Here is a 24,278-nt window from a genome sequence, read left to right on the forward strand (position 1 = left end):
TACACATTACATTCATGATATCCCTGTATAATTCAACATTTGTGATTCAAAGGCATCTTCTGGCCACCTCAGACCCAATCCTATCCGAGCTTCTAAACGAAGCAGGCTATTCTCAGTCCTCGCTCCACAATGGTTGAACAAACTCCCCACCACAGTCAGGACAGCTGAAACCCGCCCAATATTCCGCTATTAACTAAAAAGACACCTCTTCAAAACAATATATGAAACAAAGAAGAAATGAATAAAAAAACAAAACACTTCTTACTAATATGTACCCTTACTTATACAACGGCATGCAAATTTCTCTATTCTGATTGGCTGAAACAGTCCATTTACACGTATGTATCCTTCATAATCCACGCTCCTGGTCCCAGGACCCGCCCACCACCGAATCACATCACTCCGCCGGATCACTCCGTCGGAAAAAACAAGATGGCGGACAATAATCTTTAACAAATGGATATGTTGATAGCGTCCTAACGACTAAATATAAAGCGATTCTGTCAAGGGGAACGTGTTAGTATTTTAAACAATGTTGGATGATGTAATTGATGGGTCTTGACTCAATCTAGAACAAAAGAAAAATCGCGGATTGTTTGATTGATTAATTGATAGATTTAAATTTCTACTTCCTCCCCACTGACTGCACTGCAGCGTTCACTCTCACTGTCCGACGCTGGAGTACCCACAAACACACACACACACACACTGTGACACACACACACACACACTGTGACACACACACACACACACACGCACACACACACACACACACACACACACACACACACACACACACACACACACACACTCCTGTCTGCAACAGCGGAGGAGTCAGACTGAGAGAGAAGCAGCGCTGTTTTAAGTGAGCATGGTCTATTGAATTGATTGATTGGTTGATTGCTAATTTTATTACTGTACCCCTGGTTTCCAACTGGTTAAGTTTAGGCTAAAAGAAATAAATAAAAAAATAGGGCGAAGAAAACGTTTTTTTCCTATAGGGCAAAGAAAACGTTTTAATTTGTTTTACCTACTTTATATTCTGCATCTGGTAATAAAATTTTCAATCAATCATTCCAATAATACACAGTTGGATGTGTTAGTTGGTTGGATGCACTTCAAGCTGCTTCCACATGAGGCAACTTCTCTCAATCATTCCAATAATACAGTTGGATGTGTTAGTTTGGTTGGATGCACTTCAAGCTGCTTCCACATGGAGTTGTGGGAACTACTTTTTCTGGCGGATGGTTTTTTCAATAAATCTTCGATTAATGTGTGTTTATTGTATAGAAATAAGGTTGGATGAATCTAACAGTTGTATAAAAGCTTTACACCACGTGCAGTCGTGGTTTGTGACCAATAAACCATGCCTAGGGGGGTCTAACGACCCTCGGCTGCGCCTCGGGCCTAACAACCACCCCTAGGCATGGTTTATTGGTCACAAACCACTCCTGCGTGTGATGTAATGCTTAATTATTTTATTTATTTAGCCTTTATTTAACCAGGTCAGTCCCATTGAGACACAATGATCTCTATTCCATCTCTTTTTCATATTATGCTAATATGTCTATACTATGCACTCAGAGTGTAACACTCAAGCTTGATACTATTTGATGAACAATACCACTTTACCCTTAGCTGCCAGAGATGCACCCCTCCTGGAGACTTGTTGTTCACAATTTGTAAGTCACGTTGGATAAAAGCGTCACCTAAATGACTAAATGTAAATGTAAAGCTTATGGATCAAAGATTAGTTTCATACAGGGCGGACTAAGCGTCTGTCTACCACCGCAGAGACACTGGTATCGAATCCGGCTGTCAGCGGTGCCTCCGGCTTGGCCGGTCGTCATACTGACACAATTGGCAGTGTCAGCGGGAGGGAAGCCGGTGGGTGGTAATCTGGTTGTTGTAAACAGCGACTCCTATAGGTCGGTCAGGGCGCCTGCACAGCGAGGAAGGGATCTGGGTGAGGTAGTGTGCCCTCCCACGCGTTACACTCACCCAATGAGAGTCCTCGCTGCCAGGTGAAAAGAGGCTGCTGGCTGTCTCCTATGTATCGGAGGAAGCATGTGATAGACTTCAGGGCTCCCTAGACCGGCAAGTAGGGGGAAAATGCGCGCAACGACCAGGAAGGGGAGGGGGAATTGGCATAACAACTAAATTGGGATGGGAGGAAAATACAAGTAAATAGGAGGAAAAAAGTGGATAAAAAAAATTATTAGTTTCATACGTCTACTCAACATTATCTGACGCATTAAAGCAACAACCGTGCCCAAGTGGTGATGACTCCCACTGCAACAAGTTCATACAACAACACTATTTTTTTTTTAAATGACCACAATCACAAGACAAAATCGACGTATTTTATGCCAAGTTGTGAGAAAAGGTGCCACCATTCAAATCTCTGTTTGTAATGAATAGCGTGTGAATGGGATGTGAGTGAAGTTAGTGCTCAGCCTTAAGTAATAAGAGAGAAATGATTTTTGCGGATGTAAACAGGAGAAATAAAATTAGCTCATGGGAACCTCTTAGGAGAACAGGCTCTTAACCAAGGAGAAAACACATTCACTATTGTTTAAAATTCAATCCATGCCAACAGCATTTGCATATTGGTTACAGTATATGTGTGTGTGTGTGTGTGTGTGTGTGTGTGTGTGTGTGTGTGTGTGTGTGTGTGTGTGTGTGTGTGTGTGTGTGTGTTTGTGTGTGTGTGTGTGTGTGTGTGTGTGTGTGTGTGTGTGTGTGTGTGTGTGTGTATGCATGCCTACTGTAAATACTCTACTCTAGGCCCACTGCCTTTATCTCTATGGAAAAGCATTTACTTATGCCATGATGAGCTTGATATGGATTTAATATTTTTGCCTTGGAGGACTGAATCCGCCTAGCAGCTCATGAGATGCAAAGACCATTAAACAGATGTCAGGGGTCAGGAGAAAATGCAGATGACAACCAGCCATCCTAAGTTGATCAAGAAGTTATTTTCACGAGTGCAAAAAAAAGATATAAAAACAGCCTAAAACTGACCTATCTCAAACCCACCCTCTATTCTTGATCCTCCTATCACAACTGTTGCTTCTCCAAGATCAAGAAAAGTGGGCGTTGTTTGAGATAGGTAAATTACTTCAACTACCGCACATCTAAAGGATTCTATGCCGTTATGGCTAGAGTAATTTGTACAGTATTTGTCACAGAGCAGCTTGGAGATATATATATATATATATATATATATATATATATATATATATATATATATATATATATATATATATATATATAGGTCTCACACAGATGGCTAAGCAGGAAAGCAGCAGGAGGAGAGAAAGGGGGGGGGGGGCACTAGCGAGCAAAACTCTTCTAGTAGCTTGGCCCCACCTGTGCGTGTTGACTGGCTGCCATAGACAAGCTAATATATGCATGAGCTGTCATAGCGCTTCTTCATCAGCAGCCAGCTCCCGTTGCCTCACCGGCAGCTTCATCTACTGGTGACACACGAGCCGTGGCCTCTGCACTCAAGGTCACGCATTCATCAAAACATCAATATGAGCAGTCGACACGAGCGCACCCAGCGCAGGCCTGTCACCTGTAGGAGCGGCTCTGATTCAACTCCTCATAAATAATGCAGGTTGGGAGAGTCATAGTGGAGGGCCAGAGGCAAGCTTGCTCCAGAGATCTTCTTGGTAAAAGGTGAAATGCCTTGAGGTTGTGAATAACCGCTGAGGCAACTTTCTCTGGCTTTGTGTGAAAGAGTCGATAGGTTGTTGTGGATGCATTGTTCACAACAGTACTTTTTTTTTATTATTATGTTCTGAGTTTGTCACACCACAGACAAAATGTGTTATTAACCACCCAGCCAATTTGAAGGATCAGAATGGTGATAAGCCGTATTCTCTGCTCTGAAACTCTGGGTGCGTGTCCACTGAAACCACTCCTCTCACTCCCTCCACCTTCTCTCTCTCCCTCCACCCTCTCGCTCTGCCTCCACCCTCTCTCTCTGCCTCCACCCTCTCTCACTCCCTCCACCTTCTCTCTCTCTCCCTCCACCCTCTCGCTCTGCCTCCACCCTCTCTCACTCCCTCCACCTTCTCTCTCTCTCCCTCCACCCTCTCTCTCTCCCCACCTTTTCTCTCTCCATGTCTTTCTCTCTCTCTGTCTCAATTTACATAAGCAATTTACCTCAGTGAAACGACGCTGGTAAAATGGTGAAAAACAGTCTGACTCCACAATCCACTGCTACATAGTTCACAGTCTTTTCAGCAATAATTTTCTCAGACGTATAATGTGTTTAGAAACCTCTGAATTTACTTATTTACTACTACACAGACCTTAATTGCAACATGGGTGGTAAAATCATGTGCAATGTTTAACTTCTCAAAGTAGCTACACTTTGTATATATATTTTTTACCTATGTCTGGGATGCCAGTTTTCTTTTACTGCTGTGAGCCAAATGTGAAGTGCTGTGAACAATTTTAAAAGCAGAGTTCGTCTGCCAGGTTCATTGCCATTCAGTGATATTGAGTGACTAAGTAGTGCCATTATGAGTCACAAACCTACCAAATAATATATTTAAGGTCAAGTCAATCATAACTCACAAATGTAATGGTGAGGGGAAACGCAATAAAATCAAATGACCTCAATAGGTCTCAATATTCCTAAATGCCAATATGCCTCAGTACCTCAATAACATTGAGCATGCTTTCTCTGTCCTTTCTCCCCAGATGAAAATTGACACCGGTGACAGTGATAGAGGATAATGATGACGGAAGACAGAGTGACTCGTCCCCAGCTGAAGCCAGAGTATTCCTCCATCGTCTCCGCGCTTCACAGGACCTGCTCCCTGAAGGACACCCTGACCTTCACATATCCGGCTTGCGCAACAACCTGGCACACGCCAAACTGAAAGGCTGCTCCTCGCTGCCAAGTACGGGGAGACAACGGGGCCAACGCTTTGGGGACCCGGCGTCAGCAGAAATCGTCTCGCTGTGGTAACAAATGAGCTTTTATTTGTGAAGTTAACAGTGCTAACGGCTGACTCCATAAGGACCAATTACTAGCTGAAGGGAATAGGGGGCCAAGATGAAGGAGACAGCGTTCGTGGCTTGTTTGTTAGCTGAGCTAGCTCTCACTGCCTTTGTTCTGGCCTCCGAGGGGGGCGCTTACTGCCCTGCATTGTGCCGCTGTGAGATACGACCCTGGTTCTCCCCGAGCTCTGTTTATACGGAGGCTGCCACTGTGGACTGTAATGACTTGGGTCTCTCTGAGATACCAGAGAGACTACCCCCAGACACACAGGTGCTCTTGTTACAGACAAACAATATCATTAACATGGAGGAAGCTTTGGATTACTTGGCCAACATCACAGAGGTTGATTTGTCTCAGAATAACATTTCCTCTATGAACGATGTTCGGCTGGGGCCTCTTCCCCGCCTACTATCACTACACATGGAGGAGAACTGGGTACTGGCCCTGCCTGACAGCTGCCTCCCCTCCCTACCCAACCTCCAGGAGTTCTACATTAACCATAACCTGATCTCTTTCATCTGCCCCACGGCCTTCCAGGGGTTGGGCAGGCTTATACGGCTCCATCTCAACTCCAACCGATTGACAGGCATCAACAAAGAGTGGTTTCATCCCCTGCCAAACCTGGAGATCTTGATGATAGGAGAAAACCCGATCCTTCAGCTATCAGACATGAATTTTAAACCCTTGGTCAACCTCCGTAGCCTCGTCCTTGCCAGGATGAATCTGACAGAAATCCCAGACAATGCTCTGATCGGTCTCGATAATCTTGAGAGCATCTCGTTCTTCGACAACCTGTTTGACCGAGTGCCCCGGGCGGCTCTGAAGAGAGCTCAGAACCTCAAGTTTCTGGATTTAAACAAGAACCCCATTGAAAGGATTCAGAGAGGTGACTTCATGGACATGATCCATCTCAAGGAACTCGGCATAAACAGCATGCCGGAGCTGGTTTCCATCGATGGATTTGCCCTGAACAATCTACCTGAGCTGACAAAGATGGAAGCCACAAACAACCCTAAGCTGTCCTATATCCACCCCAATGCTTTCCACAAGCTGCCCAGGCTGGAGACACTGATGTTGAACAGCAACGCTCTGAGTGCCCTGCATTACAGCACCATCGAGGCCCTGCCCAACCTGCGCGAGGTCAGCATGCACAGCAACCCCATCCGCTGTGACTGTGTCATCCGCTGGATCAACATGAACAGGACCGGCGTTCGCTTCATGGAACCCGATTCTCTCTTCTGCACGGAGCCTCCCGAGTACCAGGGCCAGCGAGTCCGCCAGGTGCACTTCCGGGAGATGACCGAGATCTGCATTCCCCTGATCTCACCCGCAAGCCTGCCGGATCGTGTCACGGTCGGCAAAGGCAGCTCGGTGACACTGCACTGCCGGGCGTTCGGAGAGCCGGAGCCAGAGATCTACTGGGTCACGCCTTTGGGTGACAGGGTCCTGCCCGGCAGCGTGTCCGATAAGTACTATGTGCATCCCGAGGGAACGTTTGACATCTATGACACCACTGAGCACGAGGCTGGCCTGTACACCTGCGTGGCTCACAATCTTGTGGGGGCAGATCTCAAGTCGGTGCAGGTAGTGGTGAACGGGTACTTTCCGCAACCCTCAAACCAACCCTTACACGTATATATCAAATCTGTTCAGTCGTATTCCGTCCTGGTGTCTTGGGAGAGCGCAGGTGGTTTAGTGTCAAACATAAAGTGGCACACGATAGCAGATGCTAGCCACCCCGCCGTGGTGTTCGGGGCAAGGGTTCCCTCTGATGTGAAAGAGTACCGCGTCCGCCACCTGAACCCTTCCACCCAGTACCGGGCGTGTGTGGAGGTCACAAGCGTGCAGCTAGAACACAATAGGGACTGTGTCAATGTCACCACAAAGGAACTGACCCTCGCTACAGAGAAAAACGAGAACTGGAACGCACTGGTGATGGCCGCCTGTGCAGTCTTTTTCATTGTGGTTGCTGTGACCTGTTCCGTCATCTATACGTCTCTGTACAGCCAGCTGTTTTACAGGAAGCTGATAGTAGACCAGGCCGAGTCTCTGCTGGGTCCGAGTGCCCATTACCCCTCCTCTCTCATGGAACTCTGTGTGTCAGGGATCAAGGTGAGGGCGACTGTAATAGACTTACCGCACAACTCCATGTAGGAAGGAATGAGTGCTCTGGATTAAGACAGGGTGAAAGAGTGATGGACACTGGAACATGTGATTTATGTGCCCTCTTTTCTTGACATTGGACTGGACATTGGTTCGGGAACGTAATGGGATGTGTTCCCGGAACATACTGTAACAGGGTGGAATCGGAAGGGATTGATGCATATTTACATAACTGGCTGAAAGCAGAGAGACTATTTTCTATTTCAAACTTGTGTCATTGCAGTGAACTTTCACAGACAGCGATCTCAATTGTGATATAAAGTACATGACTATTGGTAATTCATGCAGTGCAAGCAGAATAAAGCACAGCGCACAGACAATACTGTCTCTCTTACTATGGGGGTTCACCTCGTGAAGATGGCTTTGATGTCCACAATAAATATTTTCTGTGCTGTGTAACATTAAACGGTCCTGGACAAGGAATACACTTGTAGAGTTTATAAAGGAAAAAAACGTGTTAGTCTAGTGTACAATAAAATTGGCCATAATGTAAACAATTTTATGAACAAATAAATTTTTCATTAAAACTGTGTGGTGTGTTATAACTACAATATCTTCTCTCTCTGAAATTGTAACACTGAGAATATACTTTTTCATATAAAGCCAAACATTGATGACAAAAACATCAATAACAACCAGTTGTCCATGAAATGCAAAGTATTATAATTCATAAATATGAGCCTCATAAATCTTCCTCTATCACTGTTTAAACCATACAAGAGCAAATATGTGTGATGTGGACAAACACAATTACTGGGACTGTCCTTGAAGGCGGACATTTTAACATTGTTTACCAAAATGCAATCTTAACCAGGACAACATGGTCTTTGCCAATGACTGGAGACGAGTGTTCGAAAATGTGCCTGCATGTGTGTGTGTGTGTGTGTGTGTGTGTGTGTGTGTGTGTGTGTGTGTACGTGTGAGGGCATTGGAGAACCCATTGACTTTGAATTGCATTATATTCCCTTTCATTAAAAATCCAATATGGATTCCTAACACAAACCTCACCGAGGTGATGAATCGGCATCACATGCAGACTGATGGGGGGCATTTATCAGGGGGACTCAGCCATATATCAACTGAGTTTCAGCACCTCGGACAGGGCTTTTAGAGTGTGGCCATTTGTCACCGCCATGGGAGCTAAAATATGACCCATTAGAGCGCAGGTAGTGAATAGGTCAGCAAGAACGGAGCGATCCCCTTCCCTCCGTGACCCTGGTGAGACGCGCTCGCCATTTCAGGAACAGCTCAGCAACTCTCGGGCTCGTTTGTTAAGCACTTCACGTTGGGCCAGGAATGGGGGGGGGGGGGACGGACAAATGGGCCTGCAAAACGAGGACAAAGTGCTCCAAGTCCCAAGCAGGACAGAGAAAGGGAGGGGGGAGGGAAGACTGTGCTTGATGTCTGGGACTCTAGCGCAGATGTTATTGATGTGTCATACATGCCGGTACAGAGCGAGATAACTAGGCCCGTATTCATTAGAGAGTCCCGGTGTCTCTGGTGTATAGCGCGGCGTGCGCGGGACGGGCGTCAGGAGAGCCGCCTTGCTTGAAAGGAGGGATTTTGCAAAAGAGGAGAAGAAGCGACACGTTCTCCGTGGAGGCTTTTCATTACCGTGTTTCTCACCCTCTGCTCTGAACTGCACTTCACCCCCATTTGAGGAGAACAAATAACGTGTCAACATGCAATTCCCTCAGTGAAATGAAATAAAAATAGGCATATCTCATACATTCTTTAAAACTCTGGCAAGTAAAACGCCAATACGCCCCAAAGGCAAAGATGACCCTCACAGGCTTTTTTGGTGCACTATCTAGGGGGCGACAATATGGAGCGAGGAAAAAGAAAACACACACTATAAAGGGAATTGGTTACACAGTGATAGCGTCCAATCAGCACGTCCGTAAACAGCATCGAGACCAATAGCGCGGCGGGATTAAACTCACAATCCCTGTTGATTCTTCTTCTGCCCGGCGACATCCATCACAGAGAGAGACGCTACTGTAAACATAGGGTGAAGTTAATACGGGCTCAGGTCCAGGGCTGTTTGTGTGACATGTCAAATCACACCATCCATCCTTCACCCACTGCCCACAGAGACAGTGGTGGGCATCACTCAAACACACACACACACACACACACATGATAAACGCTCTCTTCACAAGACGAATTATGTGTTAATACTGTGCACGATAAGTAGGCAGCGCCATATGATATACTCCCCACAATTGAATTATGATATCCGCAGAGAGATTTGGGAGAATTAGCCAGACGATTTCTTAACTCCACATATAATTAGTCATTATTTTTAATATCATCTCGCAGGGCCGTGTTTGGTTGATTGCACATGTGCAATTATGGTGGCCTAATTGAAAGCGACAAATTCTATGCAAGGGGACCTCCGCGTGTTAAAGCTCTTCAAGAAGATATTACTGTAGGGATGAGTTGCGACACATACTGTACGCGCATGCACGCACGCACATACACACACACACACACACATAGACACACACACACACCATTTTCTACTTATCTTACATAACCGCCAATTTTTGGTTGTTTACAGAAGGACTGGGACCAGCTGGAGAAAATCTGGTCCGTTAAAGGCAGTGAGCCTATGGCTGCTGCAGTGTTGTACTGGGCAGCTCCTAGTGGTCAACAGTGTCAGACTGTGGTTGTACTGGGCAGCTCCTAGTGGTCAACAGTGTCAGACTGTGGTTGTACTGGGCAGCTCCTAGTGGTCAACAATGTCAGACTGTGGTTGTACTGGGCAGCTCCTAGTGGTCAACACTCTCAGACTGTGGTTGTACTGGGCAGCTCCTAGTGGTCAACAGTGTCAGACTGTGGTTGTACTGGGCAGCTCCTAGTGGTCAACAGTGTCAGACTGTGGTTGTACTGGGCAGATCCCAGGCGTGAATGTGTTGGAGTCAAAGAGTAATGTGCTTCAGTCAACCTTCCCTGAAGAAAATACAGGTTAGAGAAGAGAAGCAGAGAGAAAGGCAACCTGAATAAATAAAGGTTATTGTATTTTTTTTTAAAGGAGGGGGTCTATATTGCAACACAAATATTTTAAGGTTCCAGTAATGTGATTGTAGATAATGTCAGTATTCTGGTGGGAGCAAGGTGGCAATGTGTGCTCTACTCTCTCCTCTCCAATTCTGTAGTCTTCATTCTTCATGCAATGCAATATGTGAGGGGAATAGGATGAGAAGAAATGTGGCACGGGTCAGTGTATGAGATCACCACTGTTATCAGGTGTTTAACCCCCGTTAACAAGACGGTTAACCCAGGTGGTTCACTTTCTGTAGTGTGGTAGTGAAAGGTTAACCGTGTAGTGTGGTAGTGAAAGGGTCAACCTTCTGTAGTGTGGTAGTGAAAGGGTTATATGGGGTGTTGTAGGGCTATGTCTGAAGGACTGATTGAGATGTGATTCACACATATTAAGTCAAATGATTTCTCACAAAACCTGAAGTATTTGAGAGAATGTAATTTGGAAATTGCGGTTTTTCACACACATTACGAAGCAGTTCAATGAGATTAACATCAAAGGGATTACATAACCTGACATTTCACATTATGTGAGTCACATTATGTATCAATATAGAGGAAAAAGCCCTGGTGATTATTGTGATATTGATTTCTTCCATCTTGCCCAGCCCTAGAGAGACATAGCATCTGTAGAAGGAGACGGCCACAAACTAACCAAATAGAGAGAGAGAGAGAGAGTAACACGCTAAAGGTAATGTGTGACATTGTGAGACTGTACTGTGACATTGTCAAAATATAATGAAACGCGTGAGGGAAATCTCAACGGGGATTTAATCACGTAGCGTCAGGGTATTTCAGCCATGCCTTTTATTGTCACTACTCTTTACCCGGCAACGTGCCATTTCATTTTCTGCTCATAATGAACACAATCTAATGACCTCTGCTGAAGGTGACTGATACCTCTCATTACAAAACAAAAAAGTGTTTCTCAGCAACTTGTTAGGCCATACCCATTACAAACATCTGGTATTTATTCAGGCCAGACCTTGGGGTCAGTAAAAATAGAAGAGAGAGAGTCACATTTATCTAACTAACTTAACTGGGAACCCTTGGGCCTTAAGTAATTATTCCCCCACTTATTGGCCCATTAAGTTAAAACAACACTAGTGACTTTGTGTGATCTCGTAAGAGAGATTTTTATTAGTTTCATTATGTAAAGTCACAGATGGCCAACATCTACTTAGCCTCACTCACTCACTCACTCACTCACTCACTCACTCACTCACTCACTCACTCACTCACTCACTCACTCACTCACTCACTGGCGTGGCACATTACTGAGTGAAGTCGTAACTGCTGTGGATAAATCTATGCATGGGTTTTTATTTTAATATGGCAGTATTTCGTTTATGTGTGAAGTAGCCCATTTCTAAAGTTTATGAAGTTTATAAATACGCATGCCAATTAATATCGAAATGTGCCCCCAACGCTCCTGGGTTTCATTGCACCAACTGGGTGTTATAAAGTTGGATATCAGTGTTAAAAATCAGCTTACCTCTATGCCCCACATTATGTTCACTATATAGGCTACACTATTGCCTCATCTAAAAATACCATCAGCATTATGGCTTGTACGACACGCTGGAAGAGTCATGGCGATACTTACTGGAGGTTTCGTTGGAAGTTCTAAACAGAATCATGCCCAGGGCCCATCAGAGCATGTGAGCAGAGTGGAGCGCCATTCATTTTACCAGAGCAAGGAGTGCATTCTAATATCTGTTGCTCAAACCACTCAAAGCCGTTCGAATTCGCTCCATGATGCAGCATTACCAAAGCCAATTTAGGCCTGTTATTAGGCTATTATGGGCAAACATTTAATTAGAGAAGTTACAGACATATTACTTGTAACTTAATGTTCAAAATCACCATTGTGCACATCTGTTGCCTGCTGTTTACTTTAACTTTTTCGTAGAGAGGGACAGAGACAGGGCTCATGGCTACAAGGCAACCATGATGACCAAGGTACCATCAGCATTATGGCTTCTACAAATGTGCTATAGAGGGGTCTATTTGGTTGACTTTTCACCTTAAAAAGTTGTTCATAAACCTAACCCTTAACTTAACCCTAACCTCAACTTCACATCTGTGACCAGTGACTGGGCTTCACTCACTGCTCCATGGGAAATGCATGTTCTCTTTTTTTTTACCTACTTTTTCTTCTCCTTTTTCTGTGATTTTCTCCCATCCCAATTTTCCTCTCACCAATTCTCCCTCCACTGTCCTGATCGTTGCTCACATGTGCCCCCCACTGACCGGTCGTAGGGAGGATAGAAGCCCATCACATGTCCCCTCTGATACATGTGGAGGCAGCCAGTCACTTCTTTTCACCTGCCAGCGCGGACTCTCATCGGCGAGGTGTAACGTGTGGGAGGCTCACACTGCCCCCGCCATTTCCTGTCTTTGCTGTGCAGGCGCCCTGACCGACCTGTAGGAGTCGCTGTTTACAACGACCAGATTACCACCCATCGACTTTCCCTCCCACTGACTCTGCCAATTAATAATAATAATAATAATGGATTGGATTTATATAGCGCTCTTCTTTGACTGACTGTTGCTCTGACTCAGAGCGCTTCACATTATTCGTTCATACACAGTCATACCGGTGGTGGTAAACTACAATTGCAGCCAGAGCTGCCCTGAGGCAGACTCACGGAAGCGTGGCGAATAATCAACGCCTACGGCCCCTCCGACCACCACCAACATTCATTCACATGCATACACATTCATACGAGGCAAGTAGGTTAAGTGTCTTGCCCAAGGACACAACGGCAATGGGATGGACATGGGCTTGAGCGGGATTCGAACCACCAACCCTTCGATCATTGGACGCCCCGCTCTACCCCTGAGCCACGCCGCCCCACAATTGAGTCAGTATGACGGCCGGCCCAAGCCAGAGGCAACGCTGACAGGCGGATTCGAGACCGGTGTCTCTTGCGTTGGTGACGAGCGCAATGTCTGCTGCGCCACCCAGCCGCCCGGAAATGCATGTTTTCAAAGTCAAAGTCAGCTTTATTGTCGCTTCTCATAATGTGCTAGACATACAGAGAAATTTAATTGGGTTTCCCCCTTCCCACGGTGTATATAAAAAGAATATCTAATATAAACATAAGGTAACAAATAGGACACTATAAACATAAGTAACATATGGGACACGATGTACATACACTATACAGGACTATATATACAGTACAGTATAAACAGTGGCTAAAAAATGTATGTGATGATTAATGATTGAAATAAATATAGGAGGTAAAATAACTTTTTTCAGCAGCAGCAGTGGTACATAGTAAGCATAACTGATAAATAATGGCAGTAGACAATGGTAGTGTCTGGTTAGGAACAAGTTATAATGGTTGGATTATCCAATGAGGGGTCCGGGAGGGGGGGGGGGGGGGGGGGTACGAGCTAGAGCATATGTGTGTAGGTTTTTAGATAACAGGTATTAGGGGTATATCCTGTATAAGACATTTGACTAAATGGTAATTTCATTGGATATGCACTAGGGATGTGATATCGGAAAATATCGGTATCGGTTTAAAAAAAAAGAAAAACAATAACAATATTTGTTATATATATATCCAGTGAAATTATTAGTTACCTGAAATGATTCCGTTTTTTGGGGGGGGGAAACCCTGCATATATCGGTATCGGTTGATATCGGTTGATATCGGTATCGGAAATTAAGAGTTGGACAATATCGGAATATCGGTATCGGTAAAAAAGCCAATATCGAGCATCCCTAATATGCACTGTAATTAATGCTTGTATATCTTATCGTGTGTTGTCATGTTTGTTTATATGTTTGTTTAAAAAATTATAAAAAAATTAAAACAAATAAAATAATGGCAGTAGAATACAATAATAATGGCAGTAAAGTGCCAGTGAGATGATAGATATGGCAGTAAACTAATATAATGTAAACTAAAATAAATAATGGCAGTAAAGTAAAGTGGCAGTGAGTTTGTGGCAGTGTGTGTCACACACAGACACAGATGCATGCGCTTCTGCATCTTTCCACAGTTTTTTCACTATTAAGATCACAATCAAGATTGTGTTGCTAGCCTACATAGCCTATTATGTTTCAGGAGAAATCATCCATGGTTTTGCACAAAATGGCACTTGCATAATGGTATAACTTAAAGTGTTTCACTTGCATTTGTTACAAAAAATAGACTGGAAAAATAATGTATGTGTGAGAGAGTAAAGATCTATCCATAATCCATAATCTTTTACCCATTGTTCAAAATGTCACGGTTTCCAACCCATAAGAAACTTAGAAGCTACAATATCTAGCTATTCAGCCCTGCTTTCATTGCTCTGTGAAAACTCCTCTAGTGAGTCACGCTGGTTCTCTGCACAGTGTTTATGTGCGAGCGCCGCTCCCACCAACAACACTTGTTTTCAGAGAGGAGACGTGCTGTGAAAACAGCTGAAGGAACAAACATCCCAGCCTTATATCCGCCAAAAAAGCACCATTAATCAGTAGTGTGGGAGCATTTTGGATATAAAATTTTTTTCCAGGAGATTGGTGAAGACAGATGTCCAACATGCCGATGAAAAGTGACACCAACGGGTCCAATGCATCTAACATGTTTCTCAAGATCACCACCCATCCCTGTATGCCCAAGACACAGTGAAAACCTAAACTAGCTGCTAACTACAGCTCCAAAACAGTTCAACTCACCCTGTGGTAGCTCACAGCGGAGCAGTCCTCCAGAGTTCACTTCTGTTTTCAATTGAGTTGATTTTTTTTGTGCAAACACAAAATCTCTCCCTGTCTCTCTCTGTACATTCAATGGTTTGTAAGTAGCCAAACGTTGCACTACAAAAACAAACTGGATAGTAGTTATGATCATAAAAATGTCATTGTCTATATTTGGAATATTCTAAATCATCATCAAGATGTTTCACTGTGCTCCTAAATGCCTTTGTGTGCTGCTAAATCTTTTCATTTAGGACATTATGTACTCCTTGGGGGAAAGATTCGCGTCGAGCCCTGACAGGGGCTATACACTCATTACCAGTGGAAATTATATTACCTAGACTGCATTTAGCATGAGGGAAATACTCCTCTTCTGGATTTGCACATATAGGCTAATTCATATAGTAGCTTGTATATGAGCACATCCATGCCCAAAAGTGGCCAAAACCATTCACTGTCAATCCCAGTCTGGGCTTTCACAATGGAGTGAATTTAGAGCATCCATTTTGGAAGCGGAGTGGCGGAGCAGAATGCACACACAAAAGCTGGGTTGGTGAGCAGAGTTTCACTCAACAAGGTCCATTTCAATGACGGTAAAGTCCACTGAACACGATTCCACAATCCTACTCGCAGATTAGTGCACTATACATGGCTGGGGTCATCTCACAACAACAAATGGCCACGGGAAAATGACTAGAAATGTATAGAAAGGTCATTCTGAATGCACATTCTTGAATGGCCATGGCATGTACGCCTTAACGGAAAATCATTTTTGCAAATGTTGTCATTACCTTTCTATCTATTCCAGTTATATGACAGTTTCAGCTTGGTGTGGCCATATGGTACGGTCTACAGCCAATCACAGCCTTTCTTACAATAACTGAACAAAGGAAGAAGACCTGGGCCTGATTTCCCAATAATGATCGATCTTAGAAGTGAATAGCATTTTCTAAGCACAATCTCACAAAGGGTCTTTATTTTTTACAGGCGTCTCTCGAAAATAGCACTTAAGAGCAAGAGCACAGCTGTTACGTGTGTCTTAACACATTCAGAAAATGGATGATAAAATTAATGACCTCAAGTGCATAGGTCTAGAGATGGTTTTTCTTAATAGAAGAGGTGGCAACCATGAACAACTGCTTTTGCAACGGGAATGTGTATGGATTCATCGGCTCAAATCTATGTATCCAGTTGGGATGAATGAAGAGTTCAATTTGACTCCATTCCTTTAGCTATCATAAGTTATCTACTGTATAAACAAAAAAACTAGTACACTGATTAATGAACGGTCTTACAACCTGATACCCCCAATGTACTGTGTTTTTTGTTCCATACAGAGTTGTAAATTATATATTGTATATTGTATTGACATCGGCTCAAATCGATGTATTCCATCTGGGATGAATGAAGAGTCCAGTTTGGCTCCATTCCTGTAGATGCTATCCTAAGGTATCTACTATATGAGATCCATTTATTTAGGTACTATCCAAAGTTATCTACTGTATGAGAGAGAAAAACTAGTACACTGTTTAATGAACGGTTTAACAACCTGATGCACCCCAATGTACTGTCTTTTTTTATTCCATACAGGTCTGTAAATATTGTAATATGTATCAATTTGTTGTTTTCATATATTACCATCATACACATTTACAGTATGTGATATTGTGATATTGTGATATCTACTTGTCAATCTAGCCCTGCTACCAATCATGACGTCAACCTAGCCTGTTAACTGATTGCCGATTGTTCCCACCTGGTGTCAAGTACAGCCTACTTAAGTTGTGTTTGTCACATTTGTCATTTGCACACTGATGAAGGCCGGATGGCTGAAAACGTTTTGTGCCCTTTAACAAATTGAAAATAAAAACAACGATATTCCGAGTGCGGTCCCTACCTCCTTTTTAACACATTCAGAGTAGGGGTGGACGGTATGGTCTAAAATTTATATCACGGTATAATTTGAAGCATAGACGGTAACGGTATATATCACGGTATCATCGTTTTTGATAAAAAAAAATTAAATTAAATTTTATATAATTTTTTTTTATAAAATATATATATTATATAATTAGACTTGTACTTGTATTATCTGCGAGACATCGCCACCACGCAACAAGCTCCACTGTCTGTGTGTACTCTAGTAGCCTCCAGCTACGGCCAGGATTCTCCGGAGCTGCACCTGGACCTATACTCGAGTAGCCTCGAGCAGAGCTACGGCCAGGATTCTCCGGCGCTGCACCTGGACCCTATTGTATTGGTATAACGTTACTTAACTGTGCTCAGCAAGCCCTCAGCTCGAATACGCATCGAATCAGTGTTATAAGACATTGATATCAGGAGCTATCTGTAGCTACTGCTAGCCGGATATATAACGTTAATACAACGCCTCAGTGAATTATTTAGTTCAATGGGACATTTCGTTTTGAACGGTGAACTAACTTGCGTTAACGTGAGCTAACAGGTAGCACACACGTCTCTACTAGACTTTGTGGAGCGTTTGTTGATGTCAGGAGCTATCGGTAGCTGGCCGACTAGATACCGTTCGGTTAGACAATGCCTCATCATGTATTAAACTAAAAGTGAATAGTTGACTGGGTCATTTTGTAACGGTAGCTAAGCTAACGTTAGCTCAGGGAGACGCCGCCGTCCTCCCGTGTCCCGTCCCACTAGACTACTAGACCCGTGTTTACATGCGTGCGGTAGGGGCTGGCACGCCCACTGCGCGAAGCCTCCTAAATAACTTTTTCCAGTTCGCACATATCTATTATCTATGACTAATTCTATCTATTTTTAGGGGCAAATGCGAGTGAAATAGTCGCGCTGTGGTTACATGACGTCATTGCTATTTTAGAGCTGCACTACCGGTTACACGGTATAGTCAAAATCCATACCGTAGAGCAAATTCATACCGTTTATACCATATACCGTTTATACCGTCCACCCCTAATTCAGAGCCACGCCCCTTTGACCATAATAGGGCTACCGTGCCAATAAGGAAGTCAATGGGAGGTCGGGGAAATTTGCGAAGGCTTAAACTATATCTTAAATTATGGCTATGGGTCTAAAACACCTCTCGCTTATCAGTGACTTGCTTGCAGTCAACATGTACGAAACAGATAGTTTTTTCATTGGTACATTTCCGTTTTATACCGTTTTGAATACGAGTATAGTTTTGGAGAGTTCTAGTAATTCCAGAGAAATTCCGCGATAATAGCCCTTTAGTGGAATACACAAAACACGTTGTAATTTTTCGGCTGATTTATGAATCGTTTTCAAATAAACGCTAGATTATCGATAGTATATGTGTACTTATGCACGCTAGAGAAGCGGGCTGAAAGATCGATTATCCATGCCGTGCTTAGCGCTAACGTTACGCACACACACACACACACACACACACACACACACACACACACACACACACACACACACACACGTTGTGATCGCTGTGAAAAAAACATCTGATTAACCCAAAACTGGTCAAATAGAGTCCTTACCTCACATCAGATGTTCTGCAAAAAGATTAATCCAATTCCTGATCGCCATTCCAAATATTGATCGCGTTTATTGACTCAACGTTATAGTCCAAAACACATAATCGAAAGCTGCTCCCAGCCTCCCCAGTGAATGTGGTAACAGATACTGCTTGCCAGATAAGGGAAAACCCCGGACCGGACTTTTTTTCTGATCCACCCAATCCAATCCAATGATGTGCAATACCATCCGGGAGACGATAGGCGGCGGTATTTGCCCTTTTCGAGCTCAGACCCATTCCCAATCATAACGTCAGGCTGGATGGATGAAAAATGAATGGATATTGCTAATAAAAGAAATAACGATTAAAAAATTAGTTCTCATTTTTTCTCTGGCCTTCCGACTAATCTCGTCGTTGGCACTGAATGTGTTAAGAAGGAAAAAACACACTTCCGTCTAACCTGCTGGACTCATTGCGGACTTCATATGAAGAAGGTGTTGAAAGGGTTTGAAATTGAAGGTCACATCATAAATAGAAATATAAACAAATAACAGAATAGAAGCAGTTATGAATCATCACACAAACTACATTATGAAAGTAGCTTATATTGCCTGTAGGTCCATTATCCCTTACCTTCCCTCATCCCCTCTCCCCCCCCCCCTATTTTCCTTTCCCTATTTTTTGTCCTGATTGTGAAGCGACCTTGGGTTCTATGAAAGGCGCTATATAAATTTGATCTATTATTATTATTATTATTATTATTATTATTATTATTATTATTATTATTATTATTATTATTATTATTATTATTATTATTATTATCTCATGTTATACCCTAGAATACAGTATGTGTAATGTTAATGTGTTCAGAGAATCAGAGAGAGCATTGTGGTGGTTAAAAGATGAACATATAGGCTTTGCACGCAATGAGACACAGTGGAGTGGCTTTCTTTTCTATCTTAAGATGCACTTACTGTAGCCTGGTAGGAGTGTGTCTTCAGTTAAGATCCTTTTTGGAAACACCTCATAAAAGTAAGAAGCTTCATAAGATGAATATACAATGAATATACGACAATATACTGATGGCTCATTTAATGTTAATTATTTAATGTTGTTATAAATTATTTGCATCTACAGTGCGACACTTAGGATCCTTGTCTTTTACCAGTAGTTATTATTTTATGCTGAATGTGTTATTATTAGTCATTACAGGAAAAGAATCCTTGGCATCATCGTAATATTAAAAAATACAATATGAATAAGCACTAAATCTAAAGATGCGTCTACACGACTGCTTCCCTCTCTGGAAGGATACAAATGTGGTACAATGTTACAGATTTGTCAATTAAGTAATTAATTTGATTGATTTAGTGGACAAATCTTGTGGCAATTGGTCGACTTGCTTGTTGTTGTTTTTTTCCCTCCACTCTCCTCGTATCCTTGTTCTGTTGGGACTTGGAACTTTCCAAAATCCCACCTACTGTATTATGCTTGGTTGTTTTCACCAAAGATGACACATACTGTAACTGTGGGGGAGAGATTCACAGCTTTGACTGGGCTGACACGCCGAGTGCCCGAGGACGCCGCTCAACTCCCCGACCACAGGGAGGAGGGAGGAATGTCTGAAGCCAGTGACGCTGCCATTTGCCTTTGTGTAAATAAAAAAGGACAGGCCAAGCATATCTAAAGGCCTCGTTACTAAGTGTGGTGGAGAGACATTCATTTACATAGATTTATCAAAGACGATTATGGTTCCATGCTGCCGTGAAGAATCACATCACATGTGGCCAAGAAAAATCGAATGAAGGGCAATGATAAAGGCTTCTCCATATGCGCGTGTGTGAATAATGAATGATAATATGTTGTATGATTGGCTATTCTGGCATCGGTCTGTTATTGTAATTAAGCGATATCACACGGGAGGGAGCGCTGCTTTACTGAGCATCAGCGCGGCTGTGATATGGTCGTACCCAAGAGAATCACAGGCGTGTTGATATACAGTAAACACAGCACTCGCTCTGATGTGATATTGCTTTCACAGTTCTACAAGCGCCATTTATTAGTTAACAGTAATAAACAACCGATTATGATTTATTTGTTCATTCAATCGTTTATTTGGTTCTGCCAACAAAAATAGTTCAACAAATGGACTGGACTGCCAAGCAACACGTAAACATTTTCCTGCACACAAGCTTGCTACTTTGTGAATTGATAAAAAATCTAGTTTTGTGGGAAAAGCAATACTTTTATTCTGCATTATTTATTTAGTTCCTCAAAAAGGATAAGTCTACATACAAATCGTATCTATAGAACCTTTAAAGGTCCCTGTGCTGTTATTACTCTATCAGCACTTGTGGAAAGCCTCTTGTCAGAACTAACTAACTAACTTCTATTGATAGCTTTTAAATCCCTGCTTAAGACCCATCTTTTATCTCTCTCCTTCAACCTACCCTGATCTCACCTGGTCGGGGACTGACCCTTAGATTCATCTGCCTAGTTTAGTTAGGGTGTCTATTTGCTCCCATGTCTGCTTTTCTGCAGACATGGGAGAACCTTTTTAACCTCTGTCTCAACTGGTCCCATGGAACAGCTTCATACCGCCTTCTGTCTGGCCTGCAGTGCTGAACCTTCTGAGCGGCTTCTCCTGCCCCCCGGGGCATACTGCCCTGAGCTATGGTCTTGTATCTCATCCTGTATCCATACGCTTGCAGTAGTTCTATCTATTACTCAATTTCACAATTTTCTTATATACTATGATTCCACTGTCACCATGTATGCTTATGCTCACTACATGTATTTATTGCTCCATCTCCGCCCACTACAAACATGGGAACTCTCTCTATTCAGTTGCTATCGCTATCAGCTCTATCTTTAATCTTAATCTTAATCTTAATCTTTCAAAATGTTCAGTTGCTATCGCTATCAGCTCTATCTTTAATCTTTCAAAATGTTCAGCTGGTATCGCATGCACTTATCTGTGTTTCACTACGCATATGAGTGCATGCCTACCAACTGTCCAGCTGTTTTATTGCAACACTACTATCACCGACATCTAAGAAGGGAGATCCCCCCTTGAATGGCCCTTAAGGTGTCTCTCCTCCACACTGCCTGTGGTGCATTTTTTCCTATTGCTAGGTTTTAGTGAGTTTTTCCTTACCTTCGCGTGGGGTATGTCTGGGAGTGTTGCATTTATTTATTTTGCATTTATTTAAAAAAAATTGGACTTTATGATGTTCTTGTTTTGTTCTTGACTTATTGTGATGTTTTCTTCTTGACTTGTTTAACACTTTGAGCGCCAGAGGTTAATTCCGTATTAGTCCCTTGAATGCCCAAATCCGCTCCAATGTTAACTTAATATCGCCTAATCTATGTTTTAAATTATGGCTATGTGTCTAATCTGCCCGTCGCTTATCAAAGACTCATTTTCCAGTCAACATTGGCAAGGCAGATTATTTTTTTATCGCTTCATTTCCGTTTGATAGCATTTTGAAAATCACTCGGTCTTTTACTGGAATATTCCAGAACGTTGTCATTTGTCTGCCTATTTATGAATCGTTTTCAAATAAACGCTAGATGATCGATAGTATGTGTGTCGAACTCTTTAGGAGAAAAGAGAGCCAAATGTATTTTATTGACTCAAAATTACATATATTATTTATCCAAAACAAATGGTACAATTTAAATGTCCCCTAAATTATCAAATGTACTCCTTGCAACTATTTTCAAAGTAAATTGAAATTAAATGAACTTTAGGGGGAAAAAGAGAATAATTTACATCAGGCATCTATGCGGGCAGCATGGGAGGGCTTGACTGGTTTACCATCTGGCATCTATGGGGGCAGCCCAGAGGACTTGCATTGAAACCCCAGCTCATTCAGTCAGTCATTGAGTCAGCTCATTGTGCTCAGTGAGTTAGCTGCAATCAAACCAGGAACGTGATAACCCAATGGTATGTTTACATTTACCTTCCCTGCTTGCTTAATGTGCATGTGCCCTGCTTGCTTTATGATTATGTGCTCTGCTTGCTCTGTTCATGTGCTTTGCTTGTGTTAGCTGTTAGCTCCCTAGCATATTAACTAGCATGTTAGCTTTGCTCAACATGAAATGTTTGTAGCATGTTATCTCTGCTCAGCATGATATGTTTGTAGCATGTTAGCTCTGCTCAACATGAAATGTTTGTAGCATGTTAGCTCTGCTCAACATGCTGTGTTTGACATGCGGCCCCAGTGCACCCTGGGAAATGGTGTTTCTGTAGGCCTGTAATGTCTGGCATTACAACAGTTTGAATATATTGTTTGAACATTTTGATGCATGACATTCATGACATGGTTAAGTTTAAAGAACAATGTTGATTGGTGTAATAAATAAATAATTAATATATATATAATATATGTTATATATGGTATGTGGTATATATATATATATATATAAATAAATAAATAAATAAATAGATGTGTGTGTGTATATATATAATGTGGGTTATATGGTATATATATATAATAAATAAGAATAATACAAAATGTCAAATGTATTGGTAAATGCTGAATGAATGTTCTTAATGAAAATGCATTTGGTAATTGTTTATTTGAATGAACTGATAATATAGGCTAAATGTATTAATGTTAACTATAATTTATGGTATTATTATAGCCTATGTATTTATGTTGTTGAAACATTTCCTTTCATACCCTTTCAGGTTTATAACCTGCTATTGTGACTGCTATTGTGACTAGCATCATCATTTGTCAACCAAATAAATGACAAACAAAGGTCAAAGAAGTCACAGAGTTATATCCTTCCTTTATCACGTTGCCTGAGCCCTTCAAGTGGGGAAAATAAGAACAAACTTGACAGTTATAAACCAGGGCCCAAGCGTCCAGCTGAATCTGCCCCGAAGAGTGTTGCCCGGAAGAGGAGCGCCACGGAGGGAGGGAAAGGTCCAACAGGCCCCCTGCCAGTGTCGGAAAAAACCTTGGGCAGCTCTAAGAAAGGAGGATGGATTCAGCTGTGCTGGAATCCCTAAAGGGAAAGCGCTCGGTCGCGCAGACTGCCTTCAGTAAGAGGACCAACAGGATGGCTCTTACGATTCACCTACTCGAGGAGAGGAATCTCATTGATGAGCTAAATGGCCTTGATGTGGACTTTGGTAGGGTCAGCGACACAGGGGCTGAATACGTCGATGCTCTCGAAGTGGAGGCAGAAGAAAAAGACGATCCCAAGGTGATAGAAGAAGTCGAGAGCATAAAAGCGAAAACAACGAAGTGCTCAACCCGATATGAAGAAGTGCTTACACTCACTAAAGAAGCACTATGGTCCAGATTCGCTGAAGATGACATCAAAGTGGATGCAGAGAAAGCGGAAAAGAAGTGGGCTGAATTAGAAGCGCTGGATTTGAAGGAGTTACCAGCGGAGGACTTTGATGTGCAGAGGGAGAGCCTGGGCGAGAAGATCCACAGGTTCGGGCAGAAAATGGCTGCTTGGGAAGGTCTTGTCTCCAGCACCAAGACAAAGGAGCTTAAAAAGCAAGGAGACGGGCTAAGAGACTTACAGAGTGACTGGGAGCGGAAATGGCGGCGGATGAACCCGAAGTCACGAAAGGGCTTTGCTTGGAGCCAGAATGAGGAGGAGGAAGAGGAAGAGGAGAGGGTAAAGGCTGAAGTGCCAGCCAATCCATATCTGCCTGGATCCAGTAGAGATGATCAACCTCTCTCTCTCAGTGAGCCTCCCGGTGTCAAGCAGGAAATCGCTGCAGGTCATGTAGACCTGCTCGGTCCGTCTGGGCCACTTCCAACAAGTTCTGGAGCCAGTATCCAGTCTCTGGCTGGGACCAGCGCTGCACCAAATGTCACAGGCACACTGCTAGGGTACCC

The 24,278-nt window shown here is 42.9% G+C and overlaps 2 protein-coding genes across 2 annotated transcripts in view; one reads left to right on the forward strand and one right to left on the reverse strand.

Moving 5' to 3' along the window:
* The window catches only part of lrrn3a (leucine rich repeat neuronal 3a), a 14,579-nt gene extending 6,958 nt beyond the window's left edge, over positions 1 to 7,621 (forward strand). The window contains exon 2 of the mRNA XM_084335404.1: positions 4,717 to 7,621. Coding sequence (XP_084191530.1) covers positions 5,075 to 7,174 — 2,100 coding nt within the window. The 5' untranslated portion in view covers positions 4,717 to 5,074 and the 3' untranslated portion in view covers positions 7,175 to 7,621. The remainder of the gene's footprint in view (positions 1 to 4,716) is intronic.
* The window catches only part of immp2l (inner mitochondrial membrane peptidase subunit 2), a 503,188-nt gene that overhangs the window by 109,200 nt on the left and 369,710 nt on the right, over positions 1 to 24,278 (reverse strand). The window lies entirely within an intron of this gene.

This window comes from Notolepis coatsorum (assembly GCF_963971535.1).
Source record: "Notolepis coatsorum genome assembly, chromosome: 18".
Classification (NCBI taxonomy): domain Eukaryota; kingdom Metazoa; phylum Chordata; class Actinopteri; order Aulopiformes; family Paralepididae; genus Notolepis; species Notolepis coatsorum.